Source organism: Gadus morhua, chromosome 5, assembly GCF_902167405.1.
Source record: "Gadus morhua chromosome 5, gadMor3.0, whole genome shotgun sequence".
Taxonomy (NCBI): domain Eukaryota; kingdom Metazoa; phylum Chordata; class Actinopteri; order Gadiformes; family Gadidae; genus Gadus; species Gadus morhua.
The window spans coordinates 19,720,207-19,731,976 of record NC_044052.1 but is presented as its reverse complement, the minus strand read 5'-3'; the positions used below and the strand labels follow the sequence as shown (position 1 = coordinate 19,731,976).

General features: G+C 44.8%; 2 protein-coding genes across 2 annotated transcripts; one reads left to right on the top strand and one right to left on the bottom strand.

Annotated features, from left to right (window-relative positions):
- Nucleotides 1-2,731: 2,731 nt before the first annotated feature.
- Nucleotides 2,732-4,608, bottom strand: oip5 (opa interacting protein 5). Its single transcript, XM_030356024.1, has 5 exons — nucleotides 4,350-4,608; nucleotides 3,733-3,799; nucleotides 3,512-3,634; nucleotides 3,083-3,164; nucleotides 2,732-2,980 (listed from the first exon to the last, which is right to left on the bottom strand). The coding sequence occupies exons 1-5, from the start codon at nucleotides 4,516-4,518 to the stop codon at nucleotides 2,903-2,905; spliced, it is 519 nt and encodes a 172-aa protein (XP_030211884.1). The 5' UTR covers nucleotides 4,519-4,608; the 3' UTR covers nucleotides 2,732-2,902.
- A 291-nt stretch (nucleotides 4,609-4,899) lies between these two features.
- On the top strand, nucleotides 4,900-11,357 carry nusap1 (nucleolar and spindle associated protein 1). The gene is made up of 12 exons (XM_030356016.1): nucleotides 4,900-5,078; nucleotides 5,271-5,336; nucleotides 5,565-5,729; nucleotides 6,343-6,484; nucleotides 6,766-6,864; nucleotides 7,304-7,416; nucleotides 7,532-7,585; nucleotides 8,001-8,143; nucleotides 9,258-9,415; nucleotides 9,670-9,783; nucleotides 10,368-10,470; nucleotides 10,822-11,357. Exons 1-12 carry the CDS (start codon nucleotides 5,004-5,006, stop codon nucleotides 10,907-10,909), a joined length of 1,320 nt encoding a protein of 439 aa, XP_030211876.1. The 5' UTR covers nucleotides 4,900-5,003; the 3' UTR covers nucleotides 10,910-11,357.
- The last annotated feature ends 413 nt before the right edge of the window (nucleotides 11,358-11,770 follow it).

Sequence of the window (11,770 nt, the reverse complement as noted above, 5' to 3'; positions counted from 1 at the left end):
GACAGTAACGGGTTTAATTTCCATGTATGCGTTCAGTGTCACTGTGAGTGCAGACTTCGTCTTTGTCCATTTGTGTGCATCCCATGAGGTCCTGTTCAGATGTTTTTTCTAAAGCTATTCTCAACTTTGGGTGGGGGGTGTCATGTAATGGGATTCACAGGTTTTATTAAAATATTAGAATTGACTATTATCTACCAAATTTAAAAAAATAAATAAATCTAAATGACCACACTTTTTCTCCGAGTAACAACAAGACACGACCTACTGTAGCAGCGATCAAGGCATGCGGTGGAATCTGACGCATAGAAACTGTAACATGCTTTTGCACTACCTCATAGGAGCGATGGGTGACCTGCATTGGCGTCTTTATGACGGCGGGTAGTGGGAAATGTAGCGCACACACATTATGCAAAGAAACCGGTGCCCACGCTTGTTGAGAAACCACGTCACCCTTCACCAAAAATGGGTTCTGCGGGTGTTCTGGGTTCGCCTGTTACACACCTGAGAATACCGCATGCCCACAAGAACCAACTTTTTTTTTTCTTCTCCCATATCACCTTTTATTTACCGTGTGGAAATTGTGTCCTCTTTTGTACTTTTATTTACCCAATGTAGTGGGAATTTTGGGGAAATTGGAGTATGAATTCATGTTTTCAACGTTTTCCTGCTAGACACCATCCCCTCTGATTTATGCATCCATGTCAAAGCGAAGTGTACACAAATATGAGGCTTTTCCTCTACTGCCTTGCTCTGTGGTCGGGTTTCCATGGAGACGTTCACACCCAACTGGGATATTTCAGCTTTGTTTTCATTGTTGTTCTATTTAATTTGATACACACACTCTCTATCTCTATCTCTCTATCTTTCTATCTCTCTATCGGGCTTTGTGCAATATTTTACCTTAACTGTCATGTTGTTGACCAAACTGTATATTGTATAAACAAGTGACGAGTTGTTTGAAAGCAACAAAATCACCAACGTCTTCCATTAAGATATGTATAGACTCATGTGCATTTAGAATATTTAGGGGGCCGTGGTGCCAACCATAGTAGCCATGCATGGTCAGTTGTGAAGCTTACTTCATGAGGTCTACTCAAACTCTAGACCCAGTTTAGGCTACCAGTGTTTCAGTTGGGGGCTGATTGGTAATCTGCATTAAAAACTACTGTATTTTTCAGCTGGCTTTCAGTAAGTTAAATGATAAGAACTGGAGATCTAGTGTGAAGAGTGCATCATTTAAAAAACAATTTGTTTTACAACTATAGATTTGCTGAGCATATAACTTTTATAGATTGCCCATAAATTAGCTGGACAGCATTCAGGCACGTTTCAACTAGAATTGCCATTTGTTATCGCATGAAGGCCAAAAACATCTGGAGTAGCAGCTGATGCCACAGCAATGGAACGGTCCATGCCAACTGTCATCCTCTTGGCCTTTTATAGGACTTAGTAGCACTGTAATTTAAGAGTTAAGACTCATCCTTATGGGTCCATTTCTAGCAGTTAAGTTAGTCACCATTTCCCCATGTATATAGTACCTCATACTTTTGTATGCATTATATTTTAATCCATATAATTGTATTTGATTAGAGGTTTAGGAGCAATAACCAATAGTAATGCATGAGTTTAATTCCCGGGTATACATGTTGAAAAGATTGTAATGTAAAATGGAAGGGATCCTCTCACCCCTATTGGTTAGTGCTAGCATGTCGACAGTGTTGAGAACATGTTACATTTCACTTCATGCAGTGCGATCCGAGTCACAAGATATAACCCCTTGCTAGCAGCTAGCCATCAAGTGAAGAATGCACTAGCAAAGGGCCAAGCTTTTTGCTAATGGTCTTGCTCTACTTACCGCCAACTGTCAAACTTCACAAACTGTTCAGTCCAAAACGATGGAAATAAGTACAATTTCTTGTAGCAGGGTTTCAGTCCCCCCAAAAAACTGTAGGTCTTCATTTGACCACTGGCCTAACTTATTACTGGTTAAAGAGACGTTTCTTTCTGTGTAGCAGCCATCATAATCATCCTCATCATTATCAACAAGGTGTTCGAAAAAGTAATTCTCAATGTGGGGATTTATAATCCAAATGTGTGAAGTACAAAACTTGAATATGTGAGTTAAACAAAATATATGCATGGCTTAGCAGAAAAATGAATGATTCGTATTGCATGCAATAATCCAACATTGTAATGTGAAAAAGTACTTGACCCTAAAATGTTTTTTTTTTCTAATCAAATGTTATGAAACTTGACATGTAGCGCATAGTGGTTTGACTCAACAGCAACATCCATAAGAAGGTGAACACCATTTACGGTGGAGTTAGTTAGATAAGAAAATACGGTTGGAGTTTGTATCTCGATGTTGGGTCAAACACAGTAGCCACACTGTGCCCCAGAGTTTTTTTCTGGTTGACAGGAGTCCGTCTGTTCTGATTGAAAGTGTAAACTCTTGTAGACAGGAGAGGCGTGACATCACTTTGTTGGGCCCCGTGGTACGCGGAACCAGGTGGGACTCCGTAGTAACTATGCACTCCTAAACTGGGCATGCTCCGTGTGCGTGTGTACCTCTTGTCTGGTTTTGTATTTACAAAAAAAGTATCGTTATCAGTATCTAAAGAAAAAAAATCCAGCAATAAAAAGCAGCATGGTGCCATTAACAAGACTTGTTTGTGTTATTTAAATGTGTTTTGAAGTAGAGTACATAGTGGACTAAACAGTCCCACCCAAGTCATAATCAGAATGTGGATTTAATAATACAATATGTACAGAACTGAAAACATATACAAAACTGTGGACACAATAGTCCAAGTCGTCATCAGAATGGGGATGTACTTATAAAACATGACCGGAATAGTAAACATATAAACATACAACAACGGTTGCATTTTACACAACTGGCTTACAGAGACCCCAGCTCACACAGACTGTCGTGAAGGACAGACATGTGATCAGACTGGGCTCGGAACGCCTTGATCGCCTGCGGACGTAGAAGAGTAGATGATCAGTTCAATCTTCTTTTCATCCCCAAACAAGCAGCACATCATGGCTATAATTGAAACTACGGCATCGCTGGTCCCACCTCGGTGATGCTTTCACTGATGGGCTTCAGGTCAAACACCACGTCCAAAGCCTTCACCATTTTACTCTGCTCAAAGATGTAACTTTATAAAACAAACAAACAAACACAAAAGCAGGATTCAATGAGTGAAATGACAAACTGGACATGGACGGCAAATATCCCTTTGGGGGAAAGGGGTTATCGATTGTGCTCACTCCACCACGTGATGTGTTCGTTGACATGACAAGTTTACTTCCAGGATTATTGTTCCGAATTTTTGGGGCAGTCACCCCCTTTTTTATTTATTTTTCTCGAGCATCAGTTATCCCCACATCCTTTAACCTTATCTGCCAGGGATGTCAATGTCCTAATGGAAGGCCCATTAAAAATATCTACTAAACCACCCGATAATCATACCGGGTGCCCCAGAGGTAGGGAAAAGCGGTTTACCAGTTGATGTTTTCCTTATGCAGGAGAAAGACGGATCGCAGGATCTCAAAATGCACTGGCGTCGAGTCAACGACGGCTCCAATAATGCATTGGCAGCGGGAGCACTCCAGGGCTCTGTGAAGACTGCAGGACAGGCCATTCGTATGCAAACGATGCTTACAAATTTAAATCACTCATCTACATGTCGATGGTCTCGGTTTTGGTGCAGTCGATATACCCACCAGTTTTTTAATCCACGATCCTTTGTCGACCCTGTCTTATCACTGAGTGAGACGGAGTCTGTTACCCCTAAAAAGGAAAATAAATATTCATGTCATTAATTATCTTTCTTCCTCAAACAGAAAAACGTTGATCCGAGGCCCAGCTCTGATGATTGACATCGTCCACAGAACAAATTAGTTGTTCAAATAATCTCACATTAACTTTGAGATTTTGTGGCGGTCCCATCAAATGTGTTTTTTTATTTGACCGTCATGGGGTTTTAGTTTGCAATGACCGCCTCCACGAAGCATATGAATGCCATTTATAATAGCAGTACTTGTTTTTCGGTCATTGTTTACCAATTCCTCTTGAGAGGGTTTTCCCTTGTGGGGATAGCCTAGGTCACTGTAGATTTACCTTGATTTAGGTTTTATCGGTACTAAAACTCTTGAGTTCTTGACATTGCGTCAACAAGCCAGCTTTTACCAGGGCTAAAAGCCTCTTGAGATTAAAGTCGACTTTGCAAACGTGCCCATGATATTGCCGTGATCTAACAACACAGCGGCAGCATGTCCCAAGTTGTCAGGGTCCGGGACAAGACAACACATCAACAGTGCAGGGTGCTAGCTAAACTTACTGACGATCATGATGGAGTCCGTCATTTTGAAGTCCCCGCACACGGCCAGAGAGTCTCCCAGCACGGTGCTGCACCGGTGACAGTGGAGGGTCATCAGGCAGGACCCGAGCGTGGGCTTTTGGTCCTTACTGTCTAGCACATGCAACGACATGTCTGCGTCGAGCTCCATGTTAAACGTTCAGCCTCCTGTCCGACTCCTGCCTGTCAAAAGTTACTTTTATTTTTCTTCGACGCGTATTCATATGTCGTGGGGTGCGGCTGCTCACTGCCCCCTTTTGGCAGTTGGGTGAGGGTGCGAAATCACTATCCATAAAAAAACACAATAATTATATTTTCCTATTTAGACATTACTGCTTTTGTAAGTTTTCTCCAATATGACCAAATTACATTTTTCACACATCTGAACACGTTGTTGAAAAAATGCAGAATATGTGAGGTTTATTCTGGAAATATTGAAATATATTGAAAATGCAAGCGCTGTGATTGGCTCGTTGACGAAAGCGGAGATGTACTTCCGGTTACGTAAACGAGCCAATCACAGCGCTCCTGCGGCTGTGTTTTGAATCAGAATTTAACCGCCAGCAGAACGATCGCCCGATTCAGTTTGAAGTTGTGCAGTTTCTTCCCAAGAACCACTTATAATAACACATAGAGATGGATCTGGACGCTATGAAATACCCAAAGCTGCGGAGTCTGGCGAAGGAACTTGGACTTAAATCAAACATGAAGGTAATGAAAGCGTAAACTGTAATCTGTTTTAAAACGGCGTTGGCTTTGTGATCGTGTGTGAGCCCTCCGCCCATTGTTTTCAGGCGGGCCTAAGCCACACATGACATGCTGCAGTTTGGACAGTTGATACTTATTTGGTGATACACCCATGATTGTGGCAGGGAATGAACCGTGCGTTTTTGCATTCAACAGGCCGATCGTCTGCGGATCACCATCAAGCAGCACTATGAACAAGGACAGCAGCTGAAAGAGGACCAGGTAAGAGAGCTACGAGAATACTTTGGGCTAAGAGGTGGAAAGGAAACTACACCTCTAAACAGCCAGTTGGAAATCTTAACAGTGGGCAGCACTTTGTCTCTCACACACACACATACACATACACATACTATGCGCTAGACTGTGCATAGATCTCTCCGGCATTAATCACTTAATTACTTTTTTTCCGATGCTTTCAGTTTACATTAATTACCTAATTAATTTCTTCAGGTCATGGACAGTGTGGACCTTGGCGCACAGGAGGACGTGAACGCCAACCTGGCAAGCGTAGGAGACGATCCAAGCACCAAGAAGTCTCTGTTTGTGACCAGTCGTCGCGGGAAGACGACCAAGAGGAAGATCTCTGATGGGGAGCAGCGGCTCGTCACAGCTGAGGTGAATATACACAGTAGGAGGGAAATTGGAAACCTTCCAGTTAAAACATGAAAGACGACAGGCATTGGAAACCTTCAAATTCAAATGGGCCCGTTGTAGAGTATGAATGCAAGGTAATGCCATTGTCTTCTACGTCCCTTTTATCTATCTTGTAAATGTGTACTTGTATTTGGTGTTGTTTAATCTGTCCCCTCCACACTGAGTACTCAATGTGCAGCCTCACTCAGCCCCCAGAGTTCAATAAGACTTGGCCAGGTGAGGCTGCCTGAACCAGCCATCAGCCGCACACACTCTGCCACAAGAGGACAGGTTTTATTATTAAAGGCTCAGGAGAGCAAGCTTTACCCAGCGCTACTAACCCTGAATCACTACCGTACTCCACGTGTTGGCTTTAGAGTCTTAGTCTAGTTCAAAGCCAGCTTTATTGTCAATTCCAAAATATGTGCCAGACAAATAGAGGAATCTAAATTGCATTTGTCTCTGACCTACGGTGCGATAAGTACAAAAGGATAAAATTAGATAAAATGAATAAAATAAAAAAGTCTAAATGGTGCAAAGTATTTCTTAAGAGAGCCAATGGAACAATGATTGGTCTATGATTGGTTCTGATCAGGTGGAGCCAGAGACCGGGGTTCTGGATGAGGGAGGAATTGCCAAGAAAAGAAGAGTGTCCGCGACCACAGAACCCGAAGAGACTGGCCCTATGAGCGAGCAGCAAGCCGAGGTCCAACCAGACCCAGCAGCCTGCGATCAAGGTCAGTGTTTGGCTATGTGGGGCATGAAACCCTACCTTTGGTTGAAGTGTAGGGATTCTCTGTGCATTTGCCTCCCAGCTTAATTCTATACTTTTGTATGTTGTCAACTGCACCAGTCCCTTAATGACTTGGATAGGTTGTTACGTGGTTAACAAACAAAAAGCATTTACTTGAACGACATTGAAAACGAAGATTTATTTTTACTCAACATGATTCAACATATGACGGCGCTGTCTCCAGTAAATTCAGGCCTAATCGCTCGCCTGTCCCAACGTTTCCAGGTACAGGAAACGATCCAAAGTTGGAAGTGGCCGGAAGGATCCCCCGCCATGCAGGGCTGATGAAGAGGAACAAGCCTTTGATGAAGGCCAGCACCCCCAGTAAGTTATCCACCTGCCACCACATTTACATTTAGGGCATTTAGCGGACGCTTTTATCCAAAGCGACCTACAATAAGTACATATGTCAGAAGGAGAAACAACAATATATCGCTGTTGGCACAGTAAGGATGTTCATAGAACCAAGTGCCTAACACTAACAATTGTTAGGTTAACCCATTCCCTGTATACAACAAAGGTAGCTAGGATATTATGACGCTACACAATGCTAGGTACTATTTTTAAGTGTAAGGAGGTACAACATACAATATGTGCGTAAATTAAGTTCCAGGACGTACAAAGATACAATAAGTGAGTAAGATGGGTGTGGACTGTGGAGGGGCGATCAACTACCTGAAACCTAAACAGGAAGATACAATTAAGGAAAGGCCAACGTCGGCAAATAAAGGCAGAATCATTCAAAGTGGTGTATTTCACACAGACTTCAAGAAACTCCACGAGGCCCACTTCAACCGGATGGAGTCCATCGACTCGTACGTACAGAGGAAGACCAAGCAGGAGACGGCTTTAAAAGCCGCCTCCCAGGACCTGAAGGTAAGCAGCCTTGATGCACCGGGGGGGGTCGTGCAATAGTTCCATTTTTTTTGTCAGCCTGTGTGTAATCGTTCCGGTTGTTTGTTAATGTTACTTGTGGACTCTGTGTCTATAGGTTCCTCCAAAGAGCGCTCTGCCGAAGCCAGCTGATGTCAAACCACAACAGCTGGTATGTCCGCCAACAGCTTCCCAGTCATGCCAGAATAAATACAAATCATTTTTGGGGGAGTGCTGAGTGTGGTCTTTCATCCACGAGATGGCGCCACATTGTAGGTCTACTTTGTGCGGGGCGATTTTGGACTAAAAATAAAATATCAGATTATTGATTTTAATCGGGTTTTCTTTCTAGAAGTGAAAAGTAAAAAAAAATCAAAATAAATAACACACAACTCCGACTCGGCTGCGTGCCTCAGTTTGAGATGTTGGAATAACTGTGATGTGCTGATGCTTATGGTGGCCACAGTCGTACCATTAATTCGAATTACGATTTAAAAAAAAAAATATATATATTAATCGCCCAGCTCTCGGCCTACTAGTGCTACACCTAGTGATTGACACATCTCTCTTTCTCTCTCTCTGTGAAGGTGAAGCTGTCCCGGTCCTCACTGATGAGCCCCGCGGTGCCCAAGCCTACCGCTGCCCAGGACGAGCCCCGGGCTAGGCGGGCGGTCCAGAGAGAGGCTTCCTTCAGACCCTCCATCCTGTCCTTGCGCAGGATCAACGTCCAGTCAGTAGCTCCCTGTTCCTCTCACGCCTCCCTCTTTAGTTGTTGCAGTAAACCCTTTCATACTGTGGTATCCCGGTGCTCGGTTGAGCCGGAATCCACGTACAAAACTCGCTCGGCATTGGGGTTAAAGCCATGGCAGGCATTTATTTAACAATCAACTTAACTCAAACAATCAAAGAAGGAGACGTGGTCTCTAGGGCCTCCGTGGGCCTCTAGGCTCTCTCACTGCCACGAGCCCTTCCTTCCTGCTCCCCACCCGTGCTGTGCTGTGCTGGACCTCCACTTAAGATGGCTCCTGTGCTTTCGGCCAGGTGTCCCCCAATCACCCTGATTGGGGAGCCAAAAGGGCTGCTCTCTGTCGCCGGCCGGGTGGGTGGGGGTGGTATATCCAGTCCTTTACGGTACCCCGGGCCCGTCCAGGCCGAGGTCTCTGTGGCGGGATGCCACAATACGCATGCGCTGGATAAAGATTTAGGTTGGGGAATCGAACCCGGAACCTTTCTAAAGGAGAAATCCGGTGTCAAATGGGATATGTTGAGTATGATAACGAGTTTGACTGTTCGTTTGGTGGCAAAAAAGCGCATGTAGACGCATTCTTAAGTTGGTTCGTTTTTTTGGCGATTCTACCAAAACGCTATAAACCTCGAACGATGGGGCATATGGTAAAAACTGAATCGCTATTTTAAACCACTTAAAAGGCTAGAATTAGCCTGACAATGGGCTTAAAATATAAAACGAGACATTGATACATTTGTGAGTGTAGATTGTTTGTTAAAAATGACAATTTGTACACACAATACCATCAGTAGTTCACCCGTCGGTTTTTGTAGACTCGGCTAAAAACAGGCAACTTAAGAATGCGTCTACATGCGCTTTTTTGCTCCCAAACGAACATCCCAACTCGTTATCATATTAAACATATCCCAGATGCATTTTACACCGGATTTCTCCTAGATAGTAGATGTTTTGATTAAAAAAAGAAAAAAGAACTCCAGATACCGATTCCTGAACTTCAGTATCGGCGCTACCAAGTATATTACGGTGACCGTAATATGCAGTAGTAATCGGTTCACTTCACATTCATAATCTATAACCCTCCCCCACCCGTGTGCAGGTTCTCCGAAGCGACTCTCGACAACAAATCCAAGAAGTCCCAGCTGAAGACCCCGACCCGCCTGTCCACCTGTGTGGCCCGGTGCGCCTCGGGGAGGCCGACCGGCGACAAGCCCTCCGTCACCAAGAGCTCCAACGCCTCCGCCTCCAAGACCCCTGGTGAGCTGACCTGTGGCCCGCCGCGGCCGAGCGCACCGTGTGCCAAGCCGCCTTGCAATGCCCGAGTTGACCACAAGGGGGCACCGTTCACATATTGTCTCACAAACGGGAACAACCTTTTTTGACCAAATTCAAAACTTCAGAGTTAATCAGTTAAACCGATCTTTGAATATCATTGGTATATTTCTATGAAATCGGTGGAAGCCAAAAATGGTGAGCCTTCTCAATACTTTGCTTTTCTTCTATTTTTACAGGGGCCTTTGTTTTCAGCGGGAACACAAGTTCCTCCGTCACACCCGGGAACAACAAGCCCAGCTTTGACCTGAAGGCCAGCCTGTCCAAGCCTCTCTCCTACAAGCCCCATACAGGTAGGTCCAAGACACTCCTACAAGCCCCATAGTGTAGGTCTCTCTCCTATAAGCCCCATAGCGTAGGTCTCTCTCCTATAAGCCCCATAGTGTAGGCCTCTCTCCTATAAGCCCCATAGTGTAGGCCTCTCTCCTATAAGCCCCATAGCGTAGGTCTCTCTCCTATAAGCCCCATAGCGTAGGCCTCTCTCCTATAAGCCCCATAGTGTAGGTCTCTCCTATAAGCCCCATAGTGTAGGTCTCTCTCCTATAAGCCCCGTAGTGTAGGTCTCTCTCCTATAAGCCCCGTAGTGTAGGTCTCTCTCCTATAAGCCCCGTAGTGTAGGTCTCTCTCCTATAAGCCCCGTAGTGTAGGTCTCTCTCCTATAAGCCCCGTAGTGTAGGTCTCTCTCCTATAAGCCCCGTAGTGTAGGTCTCTCCTATAAGCCCCGTAGTGTAGGTCTCTCTCCTATAAGCCCTATAGTGTAGGCCTCTCCTACAAGCCCCCTTGCGTACGCCCTACTGTGTTACCACGACTAGTTTGGCCGACAACCTGACTCTGCTTTCGGTTCTGGTTTGATACATTAATACATTTTCTTTCACAGGCAAGCTGAAGCCCTTCGGAGACGCAAAGGAAAACGCCGCGGCCAACACCACGGTGGTCCAGTTGCACCAGAAGAATTACAAACAGCACCAGGTTCAGACCAGGTAAGCAGCACGGAAACTGGTCGTAATTGGACTATTGTTTGGGCGGCATGTGGCTCAGGAGGTAGAGCGGGTTGGCTGGCAACCGGAAGGTTGCTAATTCGATCCCCGGCTCCGCCTAGCTGCGGAGCGTCGAGGTGTCCCTGAGCAAGGCACCTCACCCTAACTGCTCCTGACGAGCTGGCTGTCGCCTTGCGGGGTTTGAGCATTAAAGGGTTTTGATTTTGTGGTGACTGGGATATATCCACTGCACTGTGGTGCAACAGCAGCCGGGACAGGTGTAGCCTTCAGACCGTCCTTCTCACTGAGGCGATGTGGGACGGATGGGGTTAACGCTGTGCCTGCCACTCACAGGGAGGAGAGGCGGACCAAGCAGACGCAGGGCAGGAAGCAGAAGAAGGAGAGCGCTCTGGGAGCCAGACGAGGACTCGTGATGTCATAACCGCTTCCTGTTTGTAGAATGCAGATCTGTACAGCATCGTCGTCGTTTTTTCTTGTAAATATTTGCTTGTCCGTTCTGGACTTTCACATCACGCGTCATCTGGGTTTTTTTCTTGCCCGAAATTGTCTTAGTTTTGTAACTATTTTGTATTTCGAAAAAAAAGAAGTTGCTGCAGCTTTGATGTCGTGCCAATTTTAGCGTCTAGAGTAGTGTTATGTTTTGCTGAATGTTATTTGCCCTTAAAAAATACATGTTTTTAATCTATTACTGGACGTTTTTATTAAACTTTTTTAAAATTGACTGTGGTTTGAGTCTTGCACTGAAAAACAGTGACAGGCCAAAAATCCTTATGTAATGAATGTCCCAGAGGCCAATGTTGATAGATCTAAAGATTCAGAATAATTGCGTCCTCGTTAAAATAAAAAAATTAAAATAAAGAGCTCAGTTTATGCTTGTTTGAATTCTATGACCTATAAACGTTATAATTTAGTCATGTTTGCCCATACTAAAGTGTCAAATAATGACGTAGATGCATTGAGGCGTATTCCCTGCTGACTGGCTGGGGTGGCTGTGCAAAGCGCCTAACACTAGGGACGCCGGTCGCCATTCACTTTCCGGAATTGATCTACTACGTAGAGCAATCCCGATTTTCCATGTATGGTAATGCTGCAACATGCTCTTCCGGAGGTAACCAATCACAACGGAGTGGGTTTGGCAGGAGGGGGGGGCGGAGAAGGACGAAGCCGAGTGTTGACGGAGAATGCTGAAAGCGCCTAGATGAGAGGAAGAGTGCCGAAAATCGACAGTTTTTTTGTGCTGTGATTCGTGTCAGGTTGCACTATAGGAGTCATTAATAAGAAA